This window comes from Ricinus communis, chromosome 1 (assembly GCF_019578655.1).
Source record: "Ricinus communis isolate WT05 ecotype wild-type chromosome 1, ASM1957865v1, whole genome shotgun sequence".
NCBI lineage: Eukaryota > Viridiplantae > Streptophyta > Magnoliopsida > Malpighiales > Euphorbiaceae > Ricinus > Ricinus communis.
Window position 1 is genome coordinate 3,595,383 of NC_063256.1, and position 27,773 is coordinate 3,623,155.

General features: G+C 33.2%; 7 protein-coding genes and 1 pseudogene across 10 annotated transcripts; 7 read left to right on the forward strand and 1 right to left on the reverse strand.

Moving 5' to 3' along the window:
* Positions 1-800: 800 nt before the first annotated feature.
* Positions 801-3,526, forward strand: LOC8289141 (heparanase-like protein 1). Its single transcript, XM_015728330.3, has 8 exons — positions 801-1,083; positions 1,199-1,235; positions 1,359-1,548; positions 1,668-1,825; positions 2,089-2,322; positions 2,418-2,733; positions 2,829-2,928; positions 3,016-3,526. The coding sequence occupies exons 1-8, from the start codon at positions 856-858 to the stop codon at positions 3,346-3,348; spliced, it is 1,596 nt and encodes a 531-aa protein (XP_015583816.2). The 5' UTR covers positions 801-855; the 3' UTR covers positions 3,349-3,526.
* A 235-nt stretch (positions 3,527-3,761) lies between these two features.
* Positions 3,762-6,264, forward strand: LOC8289142 (annotated as a pseudogene).
* Positions 6,265-6,778: 514 nt separating this feature from the next.
* LOC8289143 (remorin 1.4) lies at positions 6,779-8,737 on the forward strand. 2 transcript variants are annotated; one of them, XM_048380325.1, is made up of 6 exons: positions 6,779-7,019; positions 7,099-7,190; positions 7,261-7,515; positions 7,595-8,012; positions 8,101-8,182; positions 8,263-8,737. In XM_048380325.1, the coding sequence occupies exons 1-6, from the start codon at positions 6,991-6,993 to the stop codon at positions 8,452-8,454; spliced, it is 1,068 nt and encodes a 355-aa protein (XP_048236282.1). In that variant the 5' UTR covers positions 6,779-6,990; the 3' UTR covers positions 8,455-8,737. The 2 variants fall into 2 exon arrangements, with proteins under 2 accessions (XP_048236282.1, XP_015582897.2); XM_015727411.3 differs by having other exon boundaries at positions 6,780-7,019; positions 7,282-7,515.
* Positions 8,738-8,897: 160 nt separating this feature from the next.
* Positions 8,898-9,649, reverse strand: LOC8289144 (nodulin-related protein 1). Its single transcript, XM_002512071.4, has one exon. The coding sequence runs from the start codon at positions 9,496-9,498 to the stop codon at positions 9,058-9,060; it is 441 nt and encodes a 146-aa protein (XP_002512117.1). The 5' UTR covers positions 9,499-9,649; the 3' UTR covers positions 8,898-9,057.
* Positions 9,650-12,213: 2,564 nt separating this feature from the next.
* Positions 12,214-15,031, forward strand: LOC8289145 (26S proteasome non-ATPase regulatory subunit 10). Its single transcript, XM_002512072.4, has 5 exons — positions 12,214-12,996; positions 13,089-13,221; positions 13,350-13,474; positions 13,581-13,727; positions 14,653-15,031. The coding sequence occupies exons 1-5, from the start codon at positions 12,805-12,807 to the stop codon at positions 14,785-14,787; spliced, it is 732 nt and encodes a 243-aa protein (XP_002512118.1). The 5' UTR covers positions 12,214-12,804; the 3' UTR covers positions 14,788-15,031.
* Positions 15,032-16,896: 1,865 nt separating this feature from the next.
* LOC8289146 lies at positions 16,897-18,039 on the forward strand. The gene is made up of 4 exons (XM_002512073.4): positions 16,897-17,198; positions 17,307-17,396; positions 17,487-17,583; positions 17,729-18,039. Exons 1-4 carry the CDS (start codon positions 17,000-17,002, stop codon positions 17,868-17,870), a joined length of 528 nt encoding a protein of 175 aa, XP_002512119.1. The 5' UTR covers positions 16,897-16,999; the 3' UTR covers positions 17,871-18,039.
* Positions 18,040-20,855: 2,816 nt separating this feature from the next.
* Positions 20,856-24,879, forward strand: LOC8289148 (clp protease adapter protein ClpF, chloroplastic). Of its 3 annotated transcripts, none has more exons than XR_001536487.3 (10): positions 20,856-21,015; positions 21,373-21,751; positions 21,888-21,947; positions 22,280-22,374; positions 22,554-22,726; positions 23,479-23,591; positions 24,048-24,093; positions 24,303-24,343; positions 24,433-24,625; positions 24,698-24,879. XR_001536487.3 is itself a non-coding variant. In XM_015729091.3 (10 exons), the coding sequence occupies exons 2-9, from the start codon at positions 21,425-21,427 to the stop codon at positions 24,581-24,583; spliced, it is 1,011 nt and encodes a 336-aa protein (XP_015584577.1). In that variant the 5' UTR covers positions 20,856-21,015; positions 21,373-21,424; the 3' UTR covers positions 24,584-24,625; positions 24,698-24,879. The 3 variants fall into 3 exon arrangements, 2 of the variants coding, with proteins under 2 accessions (XP_015584577.1, XP_002512121.1); XM_015729091.3 differs by having other exon boundaries at positions 24,428-24,625; XM_002512075.2 differs by having other exon boundaries at positions 21,004-21,751; positions 24,428-24,625.
* A 145-nt stretch (positions 24,880-25,024) lies between these two features.
* Positions 25,025-27,741, forward strand: LOC8289149 (putative pentatricopeptide repeat-containing protein At1g69350, mitochondrial). The gene has a single exon (XM_002512076.4). The coding sequence runs from the start codon at positions 25,230-25,232 to the stop codon at positions 27,738-27,740; it is 2,511 nt and encodes an 836-aa protein (XP_002512122.2). The 5' UTR covers positions 25,025-25,229; the 3' UTR covers position 27,741.
* Positions 27,742-27,773: the final 32 nt, after the last annotated feature.

The following is a 27,773-nucleotide window of genomic DNA, read 5'->3' on the forward strand; positions in this document are numbered from 1 at the left end:
TCTCATAGAGTCTAAAACGTAGTAATACGGTGATATTATTTTTAAGACAACTACATACTTAAAATTACAATTGGAGATCATAATTAAATTAGAGGATATTAATATTATCTTATTTATATACTTTTTAGATGAAGTTTATCTAACTTTAATAACTTCTTATCTTACAATTAGTTGAGAAATATATTACACATATATAAAGTGTCTTATATTTTAGTATTGATAATTGATATTTAAAATTAATAAATTTGTGTCAATTATATATCAAATTTAAATAAGAATATTTTAAGTTTAAAATTAGTAAGAGTATTGGATTTGATTAATACAAAGCATACATCATCGAACATAGGTAGTATATTAAAATTTAATTGCAATCTAGCACCAGGTAATTTCACATATCACAAACTCTATTTTCATCAAATAACTAAATAGATTAAAACCCTTCGAATAAATTTTAATTTGATTACAAACTTCTTCTTTTAAAAAGTATTACTACCTCAATAGTGCCTACCTTCTTAACCCTTTTTCCCCCCTCTTTTTGAACCTAGGCGATGTTTTACTTCTTTACTTAACTATATTACATTGCATTATTTGATATTTAATATTGTTTTGGTTAGTGGTAGATTAGGATTAAATTAACAATAATTGAACGTAGAAAAGAAAAATATCTCTCACGTATTTCACTTTGACAAGGTTTCGATTTTGTTAGTTTCACATATATCTTTGGTGTCTGTTGAGATAGAGTTTTATTTGGTTTAGATTTGGTAAAGATTTATCCTCTATATATACCCATCAAAACCTCTACCACATTACTATCCATCATTCATCATACCTTCTCTATTTGCTCATTGCATAATCATGGCCAACCCTAGATTGTGTAGCTTTCTTTTAGTTGTTTTCTCAAGTTTATTATTATTATTATCATCAAATTCTGTGAATGCAGAAGTTGTTCAGGTTACTGTCAGAGGACTAACCTCTAGAGCAAGTACTGATGAGAATTTTATCTGTGCGACTTTGGATTGGTGGCCTGATACTAAGTGCGACTATGGACAGTGTCCATGGGGTCAAGCTGGAATCTTAAATTTGGTATTTTTATTTTTATTTGTTTATTTTCTTACTTGCTTTTTCTTTTTCTGTCTTTTATGTCATGAATTTTTTTTTTTGGGATTAAGTTAAATTTCTGAATTGTTGTGTTATTCAGGATTTGGAAAATAAGATTTTGGCTAATGCTATCAAGGGTAGGACTGATTTTTCTCTTTATGTTTTTTGTTGTTGTTTGTGATTTTTTAATATTTTTTTTGGTTAGTGTAAAAGGGTTTTTGTTTGGGTTAATTAGTATTTTCTTTTTGTTTCGTTTAAAGCTTTTGATCCTTTGAGAATTAGAATTGGAGGGTCATTGCAAGATCAACTAGTTTATCAAGTTGGGAATTCTATCAAGAAATTCCCTCACTTTAAAAGAAGAGATGGTGATGACTACTTGTTTGGATTTACTAGAGGATCTCTTCCCATGGATAGATGGGATCAAATTAATGCACTCTTTAACCAAACAGGGTATGCCTTTTTTTTTTCTTTTTTCTTTTTTCTTGCTTTTCTTGTCTTTTTAATTGTTCAAATTATTTCTTCATTTATATATATATTTTCTGAAACTATGTTTTTTCTTTTGGGTGCAGAGTTAAACTCACTTTTGGGTTGAATGCCCTCATTGGAAAGCAAAAATCCAAAGATGATGGGTCAATCCTTTGGGTAGGAGACTGGGATCCACAGAATGCTCGTGATTTTATGAAATACACAATTTCTAAAGGATACCATATTGACTCTTATGAATTAGGTAATTACAAGGGTTTTGCTATTTCATATATTATTCAGATTTCTACTGTATTGACATGTCACCTATTTTAATTTTATAATTATACTAAATATGTCACCCACTGAAAATAATAATAATAATAAAAATTAATCATTCTATAGTTTTAGCATAATAAAGGTTTTGCATATGCATGTTTATTTCATAGCCAACCTGTTATTATTGTTATTATTCTTAACATAAGATTGAGGATATCCTTTTATTTTATTTTTCCTGTAATCAATTAGGGAATGAGTTGTGTGGATCTGGAGTATCTGCAAGACTCGATGCTGTTGAGTATGGAAACGATGTAATTGCACTAAGGAAATTAGTGAACGAGTTGTACCCAGATCCTAATTCAAGACCAGCAGTGTTGGGTCCAGCTGGTTTTTACGACCAGCAATGGTTTAATACTTTTCTTATGACCGTTGGACCTAATGTTGTTGATGGAGTAACCCACCATATATACAATCTTGGAGCAGGTACATACACTTCTAATTTATATTATTCTTAATGTTGAATATACATATATAGGTGCGGACTATAAAACCCTATTAATGGTACCTACTATATGCAGGTGTTGATAAGGCTCTGATTAATAAGATTCAAGACCCGTATTTCTTGGACCAGATAGCACAGACGTTCAAAGATGTTTCAGACAGTGTGAGGCAATTTGGTCCATGGTCTGGACCTTGGGTTGGGGAATCTGGTGGTGCTTATAACAGCGGTGGCAAGGATGTTTCACATACCTTTGCTAATGGGTTTTGGTACTTGGATCAATTGGGCATGACCTCAACTTACAACCATAAAGTTTATTGCAGACAAGCTTTTATTGGCGGAAACTATGGCCTCCTCAATACCACATCATTCATCCCAAATCCTGACTATTATGGGTATTTATCTCATTAATCTTATTCATGGAGTATCTGTTTTCCCTTGTTTCTGAAATATATTTACATCCAATTGGTTTCTTTTGCATTTGTGTCAGTGCACTTCTGTGGCATCGTTTGATGGGAAAGCAAGTACTAGCCACTTCTCATAATGCATCTCCATATCTTAGAGCATATTCACATTGCTCCAAGAAAAAGGTAAGATTTGTTATTTAATTCTAATATCATGCTAATTGTTTTTTTAATTTTTTAAATATAACTAAAATAATTCGTATCTGATTGCAGCCTGGAATTACTCTACTACTAATTAACATGTCAAACCAGACCAGCTACTCAGTTTCTGTAATCGATGATGATAACTTCTTTGCAAGCAATTCTGCAAACCAATACAGTTCTGCTGGTAATGAACAAAGAGAAGAGTATCATTTGACCCCAAAAGATGGAAATATTCAGAGTGATGTGTTGCTACTGAATGGAACTCCATTGCAGCTAACTGACTCATTGGATATTCCTGCAATGAAACCACAGCTCGTTGATCCTTCGTCTCCCATCACCGTTGCTCCTGATTCTTTTGTTTATGTTACCATTAAAGATTTTAAGGCTCCTGCCTGTGCTTAGAGAGAAAAGACTAGATACATTACATAGTGTTCTCTTAGGCTTATATATTGGTTGTGATTTAGTTTAGGCTATTTTCGTTTTTCTCAATGCACTTTTTGTTTTTTGAGGAACATAATTATTAAGTTGTAGCTAGGATTTCGGTTTCTTATAAGTTAATTGCTTCAGAATTTGCTCTCTTCGTTTGATTGTATTATGTTATTAATTGCGATAATCAGTGAGATTAATGCCCAATATATACTATCAATCTTTAGTATTCAAATATCTTGTTTTTATCGATAAATACATCACTCTAAGCTCAAAGTTCATAGATTTCAAACTAAACCAGATACTTGCATGTGGCTGAAATATATGACATAAAAGTTTCAACCCTGTCCTATTTTAGATGCTTTGTTGAATACTTCATGTTTTGCTAGATGACTGAAAGTATCTATTTCTAGTTAATTTACATAAAGCCTATATATATATATATATATATATGTATTGGCATCTCAATAATTAACCTCAGCTAGTTTTAAGAGTGGCCAATCTTAAACTTGCATTATATTCCATTGCTGTGTCATGGTTTTGTACTACATTTTTGCATAGCAGTAGATGATGTGAAAGTTAAAGGGTTGGCTTCAAAATGTAGGTATAACCAATGTCCTTGGGGACATTCTGGTCTTTTCACTTTGGTACGCTTCTCCTTCTTCTTCTTGATGTTTCTTTGCATGCAGTGCAGAGATTGCATGTGGTAAAAAGTGGTGTCTTGTGATATTTACAGGATGTGAAAAACAAGATTTTGTGGAATGCTGTTAAGGGTAAGTTAGCAAGAAACATGAACATTTAGTTTACTTTGTCTATTTACATTTTAATGATTTATGGTTACATTTTCTCAATTCCCTAGAATTGTAAATCCCGCAAATTCTTTGAAATAGGGTTCCTTTTTCATATTTGAAATGCAAGAAATTTAAAATAGCTTCTGTTTAATGTTTTTATCTTTATGAGAAAATAAATCAAATTATCTTTTCTTGTTCTCACCCACAATTGCAAATCAGGAAACAACGGAACATCTTTGTCTCTATTTAGAGACTGAGATTATGATTTTGTTAAAATTTCAGCATTTAATCCTTTAAGAATCAGGGTTGGAGGTTCATTGCAAGATCAGCTGGTGTACCAAGTGGGACATGCATTCAAAAGATGCTCCCCTTTTCAAAAAACAGAAGCTGGCATGTTTGGATTTAATGCAGGTTGCCTCACCATGCAGAGATGCGATCAACTAAATCAATTCTTTAATAGAACAAGGTGCAGACGATTAGCATCAAAAAGTACTACATGATTAATACTTACAGGCTTATTTTGGCGGTAGATGTATCTTATAGAAAAGCTGGTAGTAACTTGAATCTTTAAAAAAATTATTGGACTGCAGAGCTAAAATCACATTTGGACTAAATCACTAATTGGAAGAAGAAGGTCTAACAGGAATGATTCAATTCTTTGGGTTGGTAACTGGAATGCTCGAAATGCTCGCAATCTTATGAAGTATACCATCTCAAAAGGATACGAGATTGACTCCTACGAATTCGGTAATTAATCATACCAAACTTGAAGAAATAGTTAATGTCCTTCCTCAAGTTTTTTGTTTGTTCTACGAGATGCCGTATTTTTCCTGGTGTTGTCAGGAAATGAATTGTGCTCAAATGGGGTAACAGCAAGGGTAGAGGCAGAACAGTATGGAAAGACATCATTGTGCTTAAAGAACTGGTGCAAGAATTATACCCAAATCAGAAGACACAGCCAAAGGTGCTGGGTCCAAGTGGTTTCTTTGATGATAAATGGTTTAAAACCTTTCTTCATGTTTCAGGACCAAATGTTGTCAATGGACTAACACACCATATCTACAGTCTTGGTGCAGATATACTATGTTTGTTTTTGTGCTTGTAGAAATGTTTCTTCTGACATAATTAGGAAATAACTAAATGTGTCCATATTCTGTTCTGAGAAAACAAATGTAGGTCTTGATCCCACTCTTAGTAACAAGATTCAAGATCCATTTTTCCTAGACCAAATAGCACAGATGTATAGCAAAGTATCAACGACAATCAAAGAATTTGGGGCATGGGTTGGGGACGCAGGTGAAGCTTATAACAATGGAAGCAAGAGTGTTTCACATACTTTTGCCCATGGATTTTGGTATTTGGACCAATTGGGCATGACATCAACCTTTAACCACAAGGTTTTCTGCAGGCAAACTTTAATTGGAGGAAACTATGGTCTTCTCAATACTACAACCTTCATCCCAAATCCTGATTATTATGGGTAGTTTACAGACTCCTTCACTAAGAAAACTCCTATTTCAGGGAGAGATTTTAGATTTTCTTAATTGTTTTTGCTTTGCTGTGTTGCATTTTTACCAGTGCACTTTTATGGCACCGTCTCATGGGAAAGAATGTGCTGGCTACCAGTTATGTTGGCTCCCCATATTTGAGAGCATACTCTCATTGTCCAAAGGCCACCTTTTCCATTTGAGATAGTGCTGTATATGTAGGATGTTCCAGCGACTGTTAGCTTAAGGAGTTGAGTGTCTGCCTCATAACAGCACAGGATGTTTCTATTGAATAAAATTTTAATCTCTTTATTGCAGCCTGGAATTAAAACTCCACTACCTTCAATGTTTCTATTGCTAATTATGGAAATGGTTCTGGAGGTGCAAAATTACTACAGAGGGAGGAATACCATTTGACCCCCAAAGATGGCAATACCCAAAGCAACGTGGTACTACTGAATGGAACTCCATTGCTGCTTACAGAATCATCTGATATACCTACGATGAATCCTAGGCTTGTTGACCCTTCTTTGCCTATAATTGTAGCACCAGATGGAATAACTATTGCAGTTTTAAGAGGCTTCAATGCCCCAGCATGTGCTTAGAAAACTAGTTTAAATGTTAGTTCTTAATTATATTTTTATTCCTTGTTAGTGCATAGTATTTATGTAAATACATACATATTGTTAGATGATCAACATATTTTAGTAGACAAATAACATGTCATTGTAACAAAGATAAAAAATGTGCAACGTTGTACCTCATGACATTGGAACAAAGATCTCCTTGAAAAGAGCTCATTAGAAACTAATTAATAATAATATAAAAATAGTACATGATAGTTCATAATTGACGATATTGAGCCAAATTCAATTATTTATAGAAAGCAATATATGTTGCCCTGCAATACAAGACATGACATCAAATCTCTGCTTTTCTTATATCCCTTGGTCGTTAGTCTCAAGAATATGTCCGCCTTAACTTTTGGGCAACAAAAGAAGACTTCTATCCATCTAACCCTTGGTCTGACGAGTTCCTAAAGCAAGGTTCTTATCCACTTCTCAAACTAGAATCCAGTGAAAATTACTACCAAAAGGTCATAATCCTTCTAGGAAAAGAATACTTTACTTGACAAAATATGCCTTTTAAGATACAAACCAGGCTTTGCATGCAAAGAAAGAATATCCAACTTTGCTTGCACCTTATAGTTATTGCCCATGACCAAGTATAACAAACCTTCGCTTAGCATAGGCTTCTCCTTCAAATAAGCAGGCATCGATGGGGTTCAGGACAATTGTTCAGGAAGTTAACATTTCAGAACTGTTTAGTAGTCAAGAAAAATGGAGCATTTGATCAAGCAAACTACCAGGTAATAGTGTAGCAGTTTTTAATTTCCTTGTGTAACATTTTATGCTCTTGTCTTCTTGAGCTCTGACCATTTCTATTAGGGTGAGATTTACTGGACAGCAAAGCACAGGAGCGCCTGGCAGCTCAAAAGAAAGGAGAATACCCGTCCAGAAAACCCCATCTTTTAAAGAAGGTTACTTTCCAGAAATCGTTGATTTTTTTTTTCCTCTACAGGTTTCTTTTCTCAGTCTTATGATTTTCAGGTCTAATGGTTGGTTTTGCAGAAAAGAAGAGACCTCAAAACTGGTTCCGGAGACAGATTTCTTGGAAAATGAATCAAAATCATGATTCCAATGGAATAGAGCGAGCAATAGCTGTTGCAGCAGCTGCATATGTTATTGCATCACTTGAAGAATCAAGCACCCCAGAACAGAAAAAGATTGGTGACGGCACTGAACCTTCTCTGACCCCAATCAAAAGCAGAAAGGAAGAAATAACAGTTTCAAGACCAGAACCAGGTAAACTAAGTATCTATATGTAACTTGTTAAATTGTGATTTACCGCTCTAATCAGGTGAAATTTCAATGACAACTCCAGAAATTGAAGAAAGCAAGGTGCCAGAAACTGCACCTACAGAAGAAAAATCACCGGTGAAGGTTGTTGGTCCTGCTTCGTCAATGAAAAAGGCCCCAACTTTTACTGATAAGCGTGGTTCATCAATGAAAAAGACTCTATCTTTTACTGATAAGCCTGCTTTACCGATGAAAAAAGTTCCAGCTTTTGCTGAAGAGCAATTGAGCAGAAGTGATGACATAGAGCCTGAAAGTTTAAAGCAGAAGACTGCTCAACTTGCCATTAGACCTGAAATTGAAGCACCGAAACCTGACTGGCGTATCCCAACTAAACCTGCAACTTCACCAGCTAAAGTTGACAGGCAGACTTCAACAAAACCTGAAAGTGGAGGAACAGAAGCAGATGCTTGGGAGAGATCTGAACTTGCTAAGATCAAAAAGAAGTACTTGCTTCCAAAAGAAAAAAATTTCTTTGACCGGCAATTAGAGTCATTTTCTGTTCTTATACTAAATAATAAATATAATTTTCAGGTATGATGCGTTGGAGGCCAGAATTCTTTCCTGGGAGAACAAGAAGAAGAAGAAATCTAGACATCGGTTGGACAAATCGGAGGTTTGCTTCATTTCTCTTTCTGGTAATCTGTCTTTAACAGATCCTAGAAGCTGATGATACCTCATTTACTGGATCTGCAGGGTGAATTGGAGAGGAAAAGGTTAAAGGCCTTGGAACGATTTCGCAGTGAGGTGGAAGATGTCAATCAGATTGCTGAAGGAGCAAGATCAAAGGCAAGGAAAGAGCAACAGAATGAAGAGTTAAAGGCAAAAGAAAAGGCAAATAAGTGTAGAAAAGCAGGAAAAGTTCCTACAACATGTTTCGGCTTCTGAATATGAGATTATCCGGGTTTGAGAAGCAAAGCAGCAATCTTTCTTGGTCAGAAATGTAATCACATACATTTGTTACACACCTCTTTATGTTAAGTTGCTTTCACCACAACCAAATGTACAGAAATCAGATAATGTTGACAAATAGTGCCCAGCAGAGGTTGTTCTGAATTTAAAAATCGAGAGAAGGGGAACTGTACATATTCTATAAGCTGCAAACTGAAATAAGTTTAATCTACACTTTCTGAAGAAAACATAAATTCATATCTAACTTGTCATGCCACTACCTCGATTTGTTACTACTTCCTGAATCATTTTCGTTTCTATTCAATTCTTTTCTAGATCATGAAAGAGAAAACCAATTTTAATTTTTCTAACATGAAATTTAAAAGGAAATTTACCTATACTGGATGGATATTTCCAGTGTCACGATATCTACTGCATCATATTCAGTACTGGGATCTTTTTTATTGCATTTATCAGAACATACATACAAGACGAGCAATATCCAAAAAATCCTAGTACAACATACATAAAAGAAAAAGGAAAAAGGAAATTAGCAACAAACTAAAAATCATGATTCCAAACTGCTAAACATAATATATATTAGTGTTTCTTCAAGAACCCTTCAGCCATCTTCAAGTAATCTCCATACCCACCACTAGAGCCAGAAGAGTGACCATTACCACCACTTGAATGAGACGATGGTGAGTGAGTTGTGCCACCAGCAGTGGCTGAACCTGTGTGGTGCCCAGAACTAGTAGTAGTGGTGGTTGAATGAGAAGAGTGATACTGATGAAGATAATTCTCAGCCTTTTCAACATACTTGCCAAAACTCTTCTCTTCAAGCTTCCCATAATGAGAAGCAGCTCCAAGAAGATTAGCAGCAGCACCAGCAACCTTACCCTTGTCTACACCGTCAGTTTCATGGTGGAGAGTAGATTTGGCAGCTTCAGCCACTAACTTAGCACTTGAGAGAAGCTCAGAGGAGGACGGTACTTGGTGGTGGTGTTGCTGCTTAGATGGTTTGTTGTGAGATGAATCCATGGATCAATAGAAAATTTCTTTAGAGGCTTTGGCAGGAGGAGGGTTTATAATTTTATGTATCAGTATTTGAAGATAAAGGAGAAGATGTTAGATCAATACTATTACGATAAGATATGTGGATTTGATTGGTTGGTGCATTTATAAAAGGGTTCGCGAGGTGTGTTTGAGGCCTCTGACCCTGTCGTCTACTACAGGGAAGCTTCATTTTCAGAGTTAATGGCGTGTTGTGTTCTAAACCGTGGTAGGTTCTTACATCAGCCACGCGTTTCTTTTCGTTTGTGAAAGTCACAACTGCTGGCTGGCTCGTTTTTTGTTTATTATAGGCCTAATTATCAACCAAAAAAAAAAAAGACCTCAATTCTCAACAGCTTAATAAATTTAGCCAGTTTTCCAGAATTTATAAATTATACTCAAAGTTAATATTTTTTTAAAAACAATATCAACAATTAAAATTTTAAAAAGTATAATATATTATAACGTGATAAACGATTTGTTTGGCTAAATTTGTCTCTTGTAATATCAAAAACTCACTCTTTCAATTTAGTTACTAATTTAAATATATTTTAAAATTAAATATTAGTTGTTAATTAAGATATCTTTTACAATATTAAAAATTTAATAAAGAATATTTGATCTTTTTCTCTATGCTTTCCAGGCAATCAAATAAAAAATGAGAAGAAAATAAAAAGAAAAAGGACATTGATTTTTTTTAAAAATAAAAAGAAATGAATTAGATCAAAAATTGACTAGCATTAGACAAGTATCACCAGCTATAAACACAACATAACTATAAAGTACGAGTCATTTATTCGTGCGTGCATTGCATAATTATTATTATTATTTTAATTATAAAATAAAATTGATAAATATAATTTAATAAAAATTTAAATATCTAATATTAATTGATAATATTTTAAAAGTACTAATAAACTAACTATTTTTAAATATATTTTCTAATTTTTAAAATTTATAATATAAAATTATTTATTAATTATTTTTAATATTATATGAATTAACACTATCAATATAATAGAGATTACTATTTTTAAAATTAAAAATTTATTATATAATTAAAAGATTAAATTATTAGCGGATATAATATTAGAAATATTATTTAAAATATTATTTTTAAATTTAAATTATTATTTTGTTATAAAACTGATTTATTAATTAATATAAAATTAAAATATAATTACTATACTATTTTTAAAATAAAATTATCTGATTAAAAACTATTCATTAGTTAATATAATATTAAATATAATTAATATGTCATATTTTAGGACTAAAGTCAAATAAAATATATTTTTTAATTTTTAAGATTTTAAAATTTAATTAGTACAATAATATAAAAGTTATTTTAAAAGTATTTATTAATTAATTTTTATATTACATGAATTAGTACTATTAATATAATAGATATTACTACTTTTTATATATTTAAAATTTTATTATATAATTAAAAGACTAATATAGTATTAAATATAATTTAAGATATTATTTTTTAAATTTAAAGTTATTATTTAATTTAAAAAATTATTATTCAATTAAAAAATTAATTTATTAATAAATATAATATTAAAATACAATTAAAATATTATTTTTAGGATATAATTAGTATTATCACTGATTAAAAACTATTTATTAGTTAATATAATATTAAATATAATTAATCTGATATTTTATAGGATTAGAGTGAATATTTAATTAGAAATGTAATATATTAATTAATTAATTAATTAAAAAATATAAAATTATATATTAATTTAAATTTTATGTGTTAAGAATAAATAAAATATAAAAATAAAAATTCATGTGTTAAAAATTAGAACACATATTAAAAAAGATTAGATTTCAAAATATTTTATATATCAACTTCTCCCATAATGATATCTATACTACCTAGTATTGTCATAATATCGGCCAATTTCATTCTTTTAACTAATTTGAGAAGAATTTACAAATTGATAAAATTCGGTATATATATATATATATATCTCCCTAGTGGCCAGAGAAGTCTTAGCTTCACCCTTGGACGTAACGTATCATCTACTGTCTCTAGCTCTCGACTTGACTAGAACATATATATTGTAAAAGAAGGGAAAAAAAAAAAAAAAGATTTCCTAACGCGATTGTCGTCAATTTGTTGCGGGGAAAATTTCAGGTTAGAGGTTGAATTACTGGTCTCCAGGAAAACAAACAGAAAATAAGGATGTAAAACATCTACTTTACAATTTTTAGGTAAAAAGAAAAATATAAAGATAAAAGTTTTATAAACAAATGGCTGTGAGATTTCGAAATGTCAGATAAAAAAATTTAAATTTAAAGATGAGCATCATTAAGAGTCCATATCGCACGTAATCCACCGCCATTTCAGGTGGTTGAAAACTCACTTGACATTGTCAATTGGGGCAAAATTTACAACTGCAATATTAAAGATTGCCAATCACAGGCGGTATGAATTTGGGCAAAATCAGTGGTGATTATTAAAGTCCATCCACCCCGACAACACCCATCTTACTACAGCCATCGATGGCTGTCGAGGTCCCACAAAACTTCTGCTAAGAATTTAAAATTTATTAACTTAATGACACATGTAAACAAACAAATGACGACATTCTACAATGGTGTGAATAAAATGTCCACATAATGATATGGTGCTTTGGCATTTTTACTAGTATAAATCATAGGCTGTTTTTCTGCCCAACTTCCAACATTTCATACAACAGAAGGTACACCCCAGAGGAGTGGCTCCCTGAGAACACACGTGCATTGGCTCTCACCTTTTGTAGTTCCACTGCACCTGTGTTCTCAGGTCACCCCTTTGGGGCACCCTGTTGCCATGATGCCCATCACAAGATTTCATTTTCTACAATTCTGTCTTCTTCTTTTTCTCTAATTGAGTTTATAACAATGTAAGCATGCATTGATCTTTCAGGTTGAATTTTTCTGCCTTTTGTTTTTCTTTTCTTTTACTAGTCAACTCTTTACACAAAATTGTATCGTTCACCTTTCTTTTTCTTTTCTTTTCCTTGGCTGATGACTCGCATCGAATCTTTTCTTAGCATCTCTCTCTTCTTCTTCTTCTTTTTTTTTTCTAAAAAGAAAAAAAGAAAGATCTTAAATAATAACAATTAAGGACTTTGAGAGTGAGATTCTTAAATAAATAAATAATGTGCCTTTTTGTAATTATCTTCTGGAGAATACAACAAGCCTCAAGGCCTATTTCACTTCACTGTATCAGCAATACCCCAAATGTCTTGACTAGTGAAAGAACTAAAACCCAAAATCATCACCAAATAAGCAATGGAGATTGATTCGACCGATCAAACAGGCCGCCAAATCACAGACAAAGATCTCTTCAAGGCGGCAGAGTCCGGCGATTCCTCCACTTTCAAATCACTTTCACCTGAACAACTTTCTACAGCGCTTCTCTCCCTCCAAAACGACGATGCTCGCTCCCTTCTCCATGTCGCCGCATCTTGCGGTCACCTCGAGGTAAACACGACTTAATTAATCATTAATTGCCTCCTTAAACATATCTTTGTGTGAATCTTGATTTTGTTTGTTTTAATTTGAATATCTTTTAGGTAGTGAAAATATTGTTAGATGTTGATGAACCAAAAAGTGTAGTAAATAGCAAAGATGAAGAAGGGTGGACCCCACTTCACTCTGCAGCAAGCATTGGCAATCTCGAAATTGTTGAGATTCTATTAAGCAAAGGTAATGAATTCTTTTAGGATTGCTTAAATCTGTGATTTTAATAGTATAACTGTGGACTGAGTGTTTCTTTACCTTTTTTCTTTTTTCTTTTTTCTTGTGAATATTTAAAATGTATCTTTTTGTAATAGGAGCTGATGTTAATGCAAAAACTGATGGCGGTCGTGCTGCTCTTCATTATGCTGCTAGCAAAGGGTGGCTAAAAATTGCTGAAGTTTTGATATTACATGGTGCAAAGATTAACCTCAAGGACAAGGCTTGTAACTTAATACGACTCTCTACTTTTTATCTTTCATTAGTAATTTTTTTCCTTGTTAAATTGTTTATTTACTTGTGACGTGTTGTTTAACTCTGATTTTCAGGTTGGTTGTACCTCATTACATCGGGCTGCTAGCACAGGGAACTATCAGCTGTGTGAGCTTCTAATTGAGGAAGGAGCTGAGGTTGATTCGATCGATAAAGCTGGTCAAACACCGCTGATGACTGCTGTTATTTGTGATAACAAAGAGGTGATTTTGGTTGGAGTTACTTGCGGATTAGATACTTGTTTTCTAGTTGAGTCTTTATTTGGCAATTCCCCATGTGACTTTGAGTCTCTGTCTGAACTTCTCTTATGATATCTTTTTGGCTTCTCAATTTAGAATAGGCCTTGCTGGGAATATTTTTACCACTACTGTTGTTCATGTCTTTATTTTATGACTGATTGATTTCTTATTAGGTTTTAGGAGATCTCTAGATTTGGGAATGAGAAACTATAGCAAAGGATTAATCTATGTAGAAGAAATTTCAACTGTTCATATTAGTTGCAGCCTTTCTGAGCTTCAACTTAAAATTTCCTTCCTAGAGATCCAAAGGGTTCAGCATCCTAGTTCAATTATTTTTTATTTAGGAATTCTGGGATAGGCTCAGTGGTAGACCTAGATAATTTGAAGTCTTATCCATTGGTTTGATTCCTGCCCTTTGCCCAAGAGAAAGATCGGGAAAAAAAAAAAAAGGAAAAGAAAAGGAAAGAGAGAAAGATTTCACAAAAATGGCTGGGAGAAGCCTTCGGGTCTCTCCTAATGGTGCAATTTTAGCAGGGTTGAGCTTGACCTGGCAATTGATTTGTAGAGTTTATTCTGTTAATTCAATGCTATCGCGATCATTTGCTTATATACAATGATGTCAATCAACTGCATTTACCACTTGGAATGTGGCCCAGTGGTCGTGGTGCTTTGATCCGAATCTAGGGTGGCATATTCAAGCTCTCTCTGTAGCACTGTTGATTAGAAGTCCCTCTCTCTACTAATCTGATCTGACATACTAACTACTAATGCTCCTTTGTTTAAAAATAAAAATTAATCCAAGAAAGATTATGTGTGCAATAACACCTGTAATGACTTGCTAGAAAATTGGTTATCCCATTGACCATATTGGGTTGTGTTTCATTGGTAGGTTGCTCTCCTTCTTATAAGACATGGAGCGGATGTGGATGCGGAAGACAAGGAAGGATATACTGTGCTTGGTCGAGCATCTGATGAGTTTAGGCCATCACTGGTTGATGCTGCCAAGGCTATGCTCGAAGGATGATTTTGAAACTCTGACCAAGTAAGACTAGAGAGGGGATTTAGTTTAAAGGATGCTATCTATGTGATTTGGACACAGGTGTTCCAATTTGGTGTATTTTATCTGCAACTGTTGTTTGCTGGAGAAGTTCGACATGGTGTCTGTAGCCATTATGATCTGTTGCTTATATTTTGCTTTTATTTGTTTTTATGAAAATAGGTTATGACAAAAATTGAAAATTAAAAGAAGACAGTTTAGCCATTTTTCAGGATGAGTTGTTTAAACCCTTTGCTGCTTATGTTTTCTTTCCCGATTAATATTCTTTCTTCCCGAGAAGAATAGTCGATGCAGCAACATCCTTTTTTCAAATTTATTGACCATTATGCCAACGAGGAAGAGTTGTCTTTTCACTGTTCTTCGAGTTCTCAAGGGGCAGCTAGCAATTCTGATTCTAGGCTTTCTCATAAGACCCTGACTCTATTAGGAGTGAGGTTCCAACTTCCAAAAGAAAAGAATCTGGTGTCTTCATTGCTATATGGATCTTCTGGAGATATGTGATAATACAAAAAAGTCTCACTGTTGAATACATTACTCTTCCTAAGGTTCATCATATTATTAGATAGTAGGATTTTTTTTTTTTCTTTTCCTCATTATTGTTAGATTTATATTTCTAAATTAACGATAAAAATATATTTGATATACTAATTAGAAAAGTCATTTTATTAATTAACCTATTAATTACAATTATATAAAACTATATTTGAAGATATAATAAATATGAAAATTACAGTATCATTGTACACACATATATATATATTAAAAGTATTGTTTTAAAAAATGTTAAATTTATTTACACATCAGAAAACCTTTTCAATGAATAATTTAATTAGAAAATTTTGTAAGATTCAATTTTCGTGTAGGGGAAGAGATTAATAAAGATAATTACAAATGTGAACTTTTTAAATTGAGTGTCTGAATTTCTTTTTTCCTTATTATAATTGAGTGTTGTAATTATTGTGAGATTAATAAGTATACATAATTTAATTAATAGATAACAGAACATACTCGATTGAGCAAATAGCAAAAAAAAAACTAATTTTTAATAAAAATGGTAAATTAAGTTCTCTTTTCCTCCTATTGTCTATGCACATCGCAATGAAGCTTAAACAAAAAATGATTCTCACAATCTCACTCATGTTCTCGCAGTTTCCCATTTCTTCTTTCTCTTTTTCCAGAAATTACATATTTAATTGACGGGGAAGAGGTATTCAACGTGTTTGAGTATCATTTTGTTTAATTGAGAAACCCTCTTCAACTTTAGTGTCCATATTTTCTTGGCCTTTGAAAGCAATTATGTGAATTTGTACTACTTTTATCTTTTAATAAAGTTAGTTTTCTGTTCGTTCACAACGGTTAGTATTGTTTTAATTTTATTTGGTGTTAGCTAACACCAATGTCATAAAAATCGATATAGTCAGTCAAATAAAATATAAATATTACTGAATTTATATTTTTATATTGTATGTAATTGTTAAGAAATAAACTATTATTCTAATAATAAGTTTTCATCCAACGGTTGTAATTAAATTTAATAAATCTAGTAGTTTAAAATATATATGATATTGATGTCGTGTAATACCGAATCAATTGCCAATAAGATTGAACTAATAATAAATTAACGGAATATGTGTCATAAAAAATTTATTATTAATTTTTGAAAAAGATTTGTATAATCAGTAGAATAAAATATAAATATTATTAGATTTTATACTTATATTGCATGTGTTCGTTAAAAAATAATTTATTATTTTATTAGAAAATTTTTTATCTAATGATTGTGATTAAATCTAATTGTTTAAAATATACATAATACGGAATCCATTGCACAAATTAACTATATATAAGAAAGCAGTTTCTTTTTAACAGCTTTTGGCTACTTTGTTACAAAGAAGGGTTGCATTTGTGGGTATAAGATGGTAAATTCAAAAATCACAAGACCATACCATCTCTCTCTGTACTAATCTCGGACTTCTGCTTCTAACTCGTTATCTCATAATTATAAAATAACGATTTCAGATTGAGCCAATGGCTAACTGACACGAGATCAACTGACTGAATTACTATTGATTAATATCAACCGTTTGTTACTCACTCCTTCCCAGCTCTCTTATCTCTCTCTCTCTCTCTATCCCTTAAAAGATTAGCCAAGGGAGACGGAGAAGAGAAGAGAAAAGAAATGAAATCTCTCTTCCAAATCCAACCTCCTCTGACTTCATCCACCACCAAATTACCCATCACTGAAGTTCCTCTAAATCAACTCCAAATTGGGTTCAACAATAACATTCCCAAGGTTGTTTCTTCTTCTTGCCAGTTTATCATTCGCAAGTCTCTTCCGTTTGCTGCTTCTGCTGCTTTGCTTCTCTCTGCAACTCCAGGTTAATCCCAGAAACCAATTATGTGTATCAGAACACACTCTTTATATGCTTGTATTATGTGCCTGTACCTAATATTACTAGTCCCTTTTTCTGGATTTCTTTTTGCAGCTAGTGCCGGATTTATGTCTGGAATTTCTGGGTTGGAATCAGTTCCTGGTCCTGAGCTTCCTCAAATTGACTTTCTTAACAAGTTCAATGGTTCCATCTTTTGCCAATGAGACTTATGCTTTCTATGACATATTTAGAATTTTTTCTTCTTTAACTCTTTTCATTGCCATTCCACTGCAGAAGAAAATCAAAAGAAGTATGCAGAAAATGATGCAAGATTCCAATCATCTCCCATACTTAAAGAGCTATTAGAGCGATCCAAACAGAACAAAGAAAAGTAATTAATTGTTTTATTTGGTTACATGATGTTGCTAGCTAGCTACAGTATTATTAAACATAACTTATATTAAATAATGCGTGTTGGAATAATAATGCATCATTAAGTATAAGATACTGATTTGTGGATGAATGAAAATTGTCAGGAATCGTCAAGCGATACAAGACAAGTACTGCATTCGAGGAGCAGAATGGGGAGTTGGAGATTGCTCAACTGATGGAATGTCACCAGCTGAAAGAGATAATTTCATTGCTATGCTGAAAGAGAAGGCCGGAATCAAAGACTGAAGCCATGCAGCAATTCGATCTACTCTCTCTTACTATTATTTTTTTTTGCAGCGTACACCCAATAATATATTATTATGAGGTTTTTGGTTGATTAATTAGTTAATAAGATTTTATTATTTAGTTACTTTTGGACGGGTGGATGAATTTAAATGAACTCTTTTTCATGTTATTTTGGTTTTGGATATTAACTCAGTATACGTTAGTTTTGGAAGAACATAAAATAAGGAAGAACATTTTGACTCAGTTAGAAACTACTCTAGAATAAACCAGACAGGATCTTGATTAGGGTTTTCTCGTCTCGCCCACTTACTCTCATTCTTGCAGTATATTATATATTTAGAGTAGCAAGTCTTAACCTTATATATTTGAAGCAGTCTTTTGCATCTCTTCCCTGAAAAATTATATTAAAAAAAAAAAAAAAGACATAGCAATGGGCAGACCCAGTATACCTAGTGATATCAACATATAAATCCTTTTGAGACTACCAGTTGAATCTCAGTGATATCAAGATATAAATCCTTTTGAGACTACCAGTTGAGTCTCTGCTGGGATTCAAGTGTGTTTGCAGATCATGGCACTCTCTGCTTAGCCATCCTCGTTTTGCAAGACAGCATTTTATGACCAATCGTTCCACTACCAATGGCTATGACGACCCCAATTCTTTGCTATTTTATGAAAATTGTGGTTCTCATCTGGATCAAAAAAAAAGTATACTTTTCGTCAGGTAGAATTTTTGAAGATGTAAGATATTGGGGAAAAAGAAGATCAAATAATAGAATCAAGCAGGTTGAGGCCAGGGGACAGTGAATTTCTTGATAATCGCTATAGTAAGTATGCTTTAATTATGAATTCATGTGATGGCATCTTATCCTAAATTAGGTACGTGGGTGTTATGGAGTCCGTGCACTCAGGAATATCAGAGGTTGCCTGCGCCTGATCAGGAAGCTTATCACGAAGCTCTTGGGTTTGGTTATGACTGCTCCACTCAGCTCTACAAGGTTGTTAGAGCTCCTTCCCGTCTGCAAATCTTGAATATTGCAGCTAGTTCTGGCTGGTTCACGGCCAAATGCAAATTCTCCTTGGAGAGATGTTAAGAACCATTATCAATCTAAATGGAAGTCTTTATTGGATAACTTCTTCCACTAGGACTGATCATCAGAACTGTTAATGCGTTTCGACTTATCCAAGGAAAGATTTTGGGAATTAGCTTTTCCATTTAATCCACCAGTCCATGGGGGATTTATTTAGGCATGCCGTTTATAGGCAAACGCTCCTGTTGACGTGTGGGTCATGAAAGATGGGTGAAATTGTACACAATTCCATATTTGAGGAAGTTCTGGAACATTTATCCTTTGTTGACGCCATATTGTCAACACAAAACCATTCATGGCTATCATCTAGTCCAGTGAAGTGCTTCTTCATATTCAATTGTATTGTGGCTGACCACTTTTTCTGCTCAATTGCACTTCGGTAATGATCACTCATATTCGTATAAATTTCTCTCAATGACATATATTATATTTTCGGGATTGAATATGTTTATTTCTCCTCTTTACAAAAGAAAATAATTGCAAGAGAAAGTCATCAGCATACTACCTAGGTTGTTGCTTTTCATGTCTCTTAATGCTTGAAGACTTCTTCCACTCAAAGATATCACAACCAAGACCATCCATACTCTCTCTGCTTACAAACTACTAAAGAGTTGATGAGTTGACATGATTCCTTCATATTCTATTCTTGCCCTCATCCTATAATTCATACAAATTAATTTTCAGGCTGATTCTTTTTTCTGAACAAAGGATAAAATCCAAGTGATTTGAGGTTCTCAATTAACAGCAAACAATCATCAATGACTGTTTTAACATCCACCGGCATGGTCGAGGACCCTGATCTCGCCTCAATCACAGATTCTGCATCTCCAACCCCAAGAGGATGGCCCTTCACATTGCGATGGCTGCTTCCAGTTACCTTAATGATGGAGTCCAATACATGTGGAGATCAACGCAATCATTGCCACCTTATTTATCAACAAACAAAGCCATGATTCAATTCAATATTTTTCTGCAAAAATTTGGGATATCATTAATTACGAAACAGCAGGTTGCATGTTAGATGGTGCAAATTCCAATATACCCACTATGAACAGTGAGATTAATTTAGATAATTAAACCAGATAAAATATGTTGCATTACCATTATTATTATTATTATTTTAATTATAAAATTAAGTTAATAGATATAATTTAATAAATTTTTTAGTTTTTAATATTAATTTATAATAGTTTAAGAAATAATAATAAACTAACTATTTTTAAATATATTTATTTTTAAAAATTAAAATTTTATTAATTTAATAATATAAAAATTATTTTAAAAATATTTATTAATTAATTTTAGTACTATATAACTTAATAATATAATTGATATTATTATTTTAAGGATTAAAATTTATCATATAATTAAAAATTAATTTATTATTAAAAATAACATCAAAAATATATTTAAGATGTTATTTTTTAAAATTAAAATTATTATTTAATTAAAAATTTAATTTATTAATTAATATAATATTAATATATAATTAAAATGCTATGTTTTAGAATAGAATTAATAATATTATCTTATTGAAAAATTATTTATTAGTTAATATAATATTAAAATATAATAAATATTTTTTAAAATTAAATTGACGTTCAATTAGAAATTTAATTTATTAATCAATAAATAATAAAAAATTATAAAATTATATATAAATTTTATTTTTATATATCTAGAATAATACATATTTTAAAATAAAAAATTTATAAATTAAAAATTAAATATATATATTAAAAATATTTAAATTTAAAAATTAATATACACAAATTAAACTTTTGGAAAATATTAAAGGTAAAATTGAAACGAGGTAAATAATAGCGAATGGTTTTTCTTTTTTCCTTTTTTATACCTTTTTCTTAAAATAAAAAATCTAAACTAAACTTTAGCCCCCGTGTCAGTGCTTAGGACGAGGCAGAGACTTGATGCGCTGATCCGCAATGCATACGATTACACCTCACTGAGCTCAGCCACCACCACCCTCAAAATTCATAATATCTTCACCATCGATTTTATCATTCAATGGCCATTCTCTGCAAGCTAATTTAACGGTTGGTTCTGCGTTTCTTTAATCAAGTTTTTGTGTTTGTTTCTCTCTCCTTTACTTTTTAACTCTATGATTTGAGAGTTTGCGAGTTCAGTTCTTTTGCACTAGCAGAAATTAAATTTACTGAGAAAAAAAGAGATCCTCCAAAGACATGGAATTTTAAGTTCTCTTTTTTTAATTCTGAAGGATAGAGAAATCTACTGAGGTTTAAATTTGATGGAGATGCATTCAAATATTCCAAAAGTGCTATGATGATTTTGTCTCTCTGTCTGTGTTTATGTTTAATTTCCCCCAACTTTGAAGTACCTGAATTATAGTGTGTAATTAAAGCTGATTAATTTATTGTTGGAAATATATGCAGAAAGGGAATGAGTAGCTAAATTTAATAAGAAAAAGTTCATAGCTTGGTAGAAATGGTGCAGAATCTGTCATTAAATGCTCTAACAGTATCTAGAAATTGTGGGATTTGTGTATCCTTACCATCATGGAGGGGAAGGCATTTCAAGTTAGTAAGGAGAACTCATAATGCCTTTGGGATTGATAGGCATCAGCTTGTTCAAAGTTTATACTTTATGGGTAATCCTAACTTATCAAGACACAGAAATTTAAGGGTTGAGGCTGGATGGCTGTTTAATAGAGGTGGTAACCAGGAGTCGGAAGCAAGCTGCGAGCGCAGTGAAAGCGCTAATGAGGATATCTTGATATTTTTTTTCCAGCTAGACTTAGCTACCCGAGTTCAGGTTTGACAGCCTTTCTTTAGTATTTTGGTGGCTTTTCTTTTTCCCTTTTTCTTTTACGGAGAAAAGTTAGCTGCTTCAGTTGCTTTATGTTGTAATTCTCACAAATATTTCTTGGTTGGGTGCTGTGAAACTGTAGTATGCCCTGAATACGGAGCAGTATGACATTGCTCAACAATTAAGGAACAAGCTTACTGAGGTTAAGTTTCATTTCCTGAACTTGCTACGACGCATTATTTGCATTTAGCTGTTGTGACAGTAATTTTCTTCAAATACTGAGTCTTTTATCTCTCCCCTGCAAGGACATGCATTTGTACATTTAATGTAACAGAAACAGTTCTACTAATATCAAGTCCTTAGAAAGAAATTTGGCATGTAACCTCTTCAATTGATATTTTTGAACATTGCCATGTTCTCGGTGCTTGCATGTATAAATTAATGTCCACATCCACGTGAACAAGTATACTTATTGATAGAATTATGAGTTTCAAATGATCTGACAGCATACTGAATGAGTTATCTTCCTGGAAGGTTGAAGCAGAGGTTATTCGACAACAGGAAGCAAAAAGGGGATCTTCCTCAAAGAGTGAAGCTCAAGATAAAGCATTAAGCATCATACGACTACGGTGAGGCCCAAACAATGTTGTTTTTATCCACTAGTTCAATCCAAAAATTACTTCGGAGAGTTGTTGATATATCAAAGTTACCTTTTGTTATAGCCAGTTTGTTTGAATTTCATTTTTTGTATTGCCATAATCCAACTCAATTATATTTGTATCTTGCTTCTGCTTCTCTGAGCTTGCAGTGCGGACCTGCAGAATGCAATTGAGAATGAGAATTATGCTATGGCAGCTCAACTACGGGATCAAATTTCCAAACTGGAGGCAGAATCTTTAGCTGCATCAGTAAATGCTTTGGCATATGAAAATGCACAGTATGCATTTCGTTTAGGACAAAAAGTGACTCACAAGACTTTTGGTATCTAAGCATACCTTCTACAGCGTCATTTATTCTTTTGTTTATTTGCAGTTTCACACTTTCACTTCCTAGGTGAGGTCCAATCTTGTATGATAAATATGTGAAACAAATCTATCAGGATTGTAATCTGCCATGTGAGCACACATCGATGAAGGATTTTGATATAATTCACAATCCAGTACCAGCCAATTGAATTCAACTATTCTAAAACTCTTGAAGATAACAAAAATAAGAACTGCTATTAGAAACATTGAGGATGCTTAACCCGTTATAAAAGATAACAATTTGTGCCTTATCCATCTTTCAATGAGCCTGTGGCCAGCATAGAGCATGGATATGTTACAATCTCCAATATCTGTATGCTGGCTTCTTATGCTGATTATCTTAATCAGTTAATAATTCCCGTGAAACAACATTATAAGTTCCAGTTGTATGTTTTCCTTTTATGTGTGACATTATTCCTCTCAGAAAAATATCCATGCCTCTGGATGCATTTCTATTTGTATTTTATTGACATTACTGAATTATTTTGGTACAGAGCTAACCTAGCTGCATTTGATTCAATAAAAAAAAGTATTTAATACTTGTTAATTAAACCAAAGAATTATATGTAAAATAATAGATCAAGCTTCTTGCATGCTTCAAGATTATAAAACTAGAGTAGATCACAGGATTTGTCTTTTCTTCACATTTCAGGCTCTTTTCTCTCCTTCCCTGCTTTTTGATTACTGAAGACTATATTGTTATCTCAGGCTATCAAGCTGTGGTTTGTGGAATGGATCCAGTTTGCTGCGAGTCAAGTTCATGGATGGAAACTGCCCAGGTTGAAAAGTTGTCTCGGGGTTCTAATCAGCCATTTTATCAGGTTTAATCTGCTCTAAATCTCATTCCTCTCTCTCCTTGGGTGACTCCTCTTTTCCTTTAAAATGTAAGGCAATCGATATCTTCTTCATCTTTGTCTTTGGAGCTTAAACCTGTTGGAAGGGTTTGCTTTCTTCCTCTCATCAACCTTCCTTACAACTCTGTATCATTGCTTATCCTAACATCTGAAATAGAGGCTTGCTTGGCCTGTTATGCGGAATGGATATAAATCTCTTTTCAAATGCTTCTTTGTTTTGATGCTTTTATTTGTGTGAGAAAAGATTTATGATATCATAATGCTAGAGTAAAAATTGGTTCTCCCAGGATCTAGCTATAGTTCTATTAGTATGAAATAGTTTTCTTTTGTAACTTTGAATAAATAATTAATAATATATTCATCATAAAAAAAGATATGGTAATAATCAACGATCACCTCATTAAATTGTTATTTGTTTTCCAGGTTTTGGTTGATGTACATGCAGATCCCAATCTATTGGTGGCTTATGGTATTCAGCAATATTGCTTTTGTCATTTCATTTCTGTGCATCTCCATGGATTTCTTTTTTCTTTTCAAGAATTTGAACTTAAAGCTAGTTGTCCTCTGCACTTTTCATGTGCTTGGATAGAAAAACCTATGTGTTTGCTTTTGTAAATTCTGTTTAATGGTCATACTGACACTTCTAGTGAACTCTGGGATGGTGTTCCTTTATTGCAGTTGCTGAGGAAAATTTGGTGGCTCCAGAGCAACCAGATTTGGTGAGCTATATTGATGGTTGAAAACCATGGAAATGTCCCTGAACTTCTTGCTTGATTTCATTAGGTGCATTTAACCTTGTGCAGGGCAGGTTCGATCATCCTTATGTATCCTTTTTATTCTATGGGACGGATACAGCAGGAGACTTTATCCCAATTAAGCAGCTGCGTGAAAAGTACAATAGGCCTCGGCATGAAGTGCCATTTGATCCACCAGATGAGGACAGTGGAGGAGATGCTTAACTAAGCTTTTTAAGCATTTGGAAGCCTTAAACAAGTTTCTTGGTATTTCACAACTTGTCTTGTTTTCGTAAGTAAAATTCATTCCGATAATGCTATAAATTTTTTATTTTGCAGGAAATTTGACTCATAGTTGTCCGGGCAATGTGACAGAATACCTTGTATATGATGTTAATCAGTAAAGAATTCTCTTTTTTGTCCTCTGCCCTCTTTTCTATTTTTAAATTTTGGTTCTTGTTTAAGAAATTGAGTAACAACTTGGAGAAATCAATTCAAGGATTCTTTCTGTTTCTTGTCCATATTTATTCATACTTTTAGAGCGGAGGAATGGGTTGAGAGCTTTTCATTAGACTTGAACTATGAATGAAACGTTCAAAAAGCATGTAGCGTTAAAATTATGTATATATAGAAAATTTGTTTTGGAAAAGAAATTAAAGCACAGAAAAATATGATTAAGCACTATCAGACTTAGCAGATTCTGACTTGGTGTTGTTTTCACTAGCATGTATCTCATTCGTATACTGTAAACTACATAATTAAATACCACAATTGTATGAACCATGAAAAAAGGGTTTTAGAAAACGTAGAATATATTTTATGCAATAATATTGGATGGACATCGACCGTGTAGCTGTTTAGCTGGTGAGTGATGAGCCTGGTCTCAGGGCTTGAGCTTCAATTTCAACTGCAGCCACACATTTCATTTCCCTACACAAGCAGCAACAATTACATCATTCAAATTAACAACATAATAAAAATGACACTCTACATGCCTTTATTTAGGTCATGCACAAGCTTAAGACCACTAACCCTACTCCATTCACATCTCTTAGTCACTGGTCTACACCATGATCCACAAGCCTCTACAAAGCTCATTGAGTCGTATTCTCAAATCGGTTGCCTTCAATCCTCAAAACTTGTCTTCGAAACCTTCCAAAATCCAGATTCTTTCATGTGGGCAGTCCTCATTAAGTGCCATGTATGGTCCAATTTCTGTGGAGAAGCCATTTCACTGTACAATAAAATGATATACAAACAAATACCCATTAGTGACTTTATATTTTCTTCAGTTTTAAGAGCTTGTGCTGGTTTTGGTAATTTGGATGTTGGTGAAGAGGTTCATGGGAGGATCATTAAATATGGGTTGGATGTTGATCATGTTGTTGAGACCTCACTTCTTGGTATGTATGGTGATTTAGGTTGCTTAAGTAATGCCAAGAAGGTGTTTGATAATATGACAACTAGAGATTTGGTTTCTTGGAGTTCAATCATTTCGTGTTATGTTGATAATGGAGAGTCAAGTGAAGGGTTGGAGATGTTTCGGTTATTGGTATCGCAAGATGTTGAATTGGATTCTGTGACAATGCTTAGCATTGCCGGGGCTTGTGGTGAACTGGGTTTCTTGAGGTTAGCTAAGTCAGTTCATGGCTGTATAATTAGGCAAAGAATTGAAACTCGTGGACCGTTAAATGACGCGCTTGTTTTAATGTATAGTAGGTGTGATGATTTTTCTAGTGCCGAGAGGATCTTTTCAAATATGTTTAATAGGAGTATTGCTTCGTGGACGGCTATGATTTCTTGCTATAATAGAAGTAGGTGGTTTAAACAAGCACTACAAGTTTTTGTCGAGATGCTAGAATTTAAAGTAGCGCCAAATGCAGTTACCATAATGGCCGTTCTTAGTTCTTGTGCTGGGTTTAACCTGCTTAGAGAAGGGAAATCTGTTCACTGTTATGCAGTTAAGCATATAGATCTTGATGATGATTCTTTAGGTCCAGCATTAATAGAATATTACGCTCAATTTGGTAAGTTGAGTTACTGTGAGAAGGTTCTTCATACTATTGGGAAGAGAAATATTATATCATGGAATATGCTCATATCAGTGTATGCTTCACAAGGGTTGTTTAAGGAGGCATTAGGAATATTTGTACAGATGCAAAGACAAGGACAAATACCAGACTCTTTTAGCCTGTCAAGTTCTATATCAGCTTGTGCAAATGTAGGTTTATTATGGCTTGGGCATCAAATACATGGTTATGCCATTAAAAGACACATTCTCGACGAGTTTGTCCAGAATTCTCTAATCGATATGTACTCGAAATGTGGTCATGTGGATTTGGCATACTTGATATTTGACAGGATTCAATCCAAGAGTGTTGTAGCTTGGAATTCTATGATTTGTGGATTTTCCCAAATTGGTAACTCATTGGAGGCCATTAGGCTCTTTGATCAAATGTACCTAAACTGTCTTGACATGAATGAAGTGACCTTCTTGACGGCAATTCAAGCTTGCTCCCATATGGGACATCTTGAAAAGGGAAAATGGCTACACCACAAACTCATTGCCTACGGTGTAAAGAAGGATCTATTTATTGACACGGCTCTGATTGACATGTATGCTAAGTGTGGAGACCTTCGAATAGCCCATAGAGTTTTTGATAGCATGTCAGAAAGGAGTGTGGTGTCATGGAGTGCCATGATTGGTGGCTGTGGAATGCACGGTGACATTGATGCTGCAATCTCACTCTTCGCCGAAATGATTCAAAGGGAAATGAAACCAAATGACATTACCTTCATGAATATTCTATCCGCTTGCAGTCATTCAGGATATGTAGAAGAAGGGAAATTTTATTTTAACTCAATGAAAAATTTCGAAGTTGAGCCTAACTTAGAACACTTTGCTTGTATGGTTGACCTTTTAAGTCGTGCTGGTGATCTCGATGAAGCCTACAGAATAATAAACTCAATGCCATTCCCTGCAGAAGCTAGCATTTGGGGAGCTTTACTTAATGGCTGTCGAATTCACCAGAGAATGGATATGATCCGAAACATCGAAAGAGATCTGTTAGACATGAGGACAGATGATACTGGGTATTACACCTTATTGTCTAATATCTATGCAGAAGAAGGTAACTGGGATGTATCTAGGAAGGTGAGATCAGCAATGAAAGGTATAGGTCTGAAGAAGGTCCCAGGGTACAGTACAATTGAACTGGACAAGAAAGTCTATAGATTTGGAGCAGGAGATGTATCTCATTGGCAGGTAAAAGAAATTAACACATTTTTGGAAAATTTCCAGAGTTTGGCTTCGGAACAAGCATGCAATGTATCCTGTTGGACCGATAATGAAATTAAAGCAGAATACATGTCCCATTTATAAGCTAATCTTGCTTGTCTATTCTGTTCTATTCTT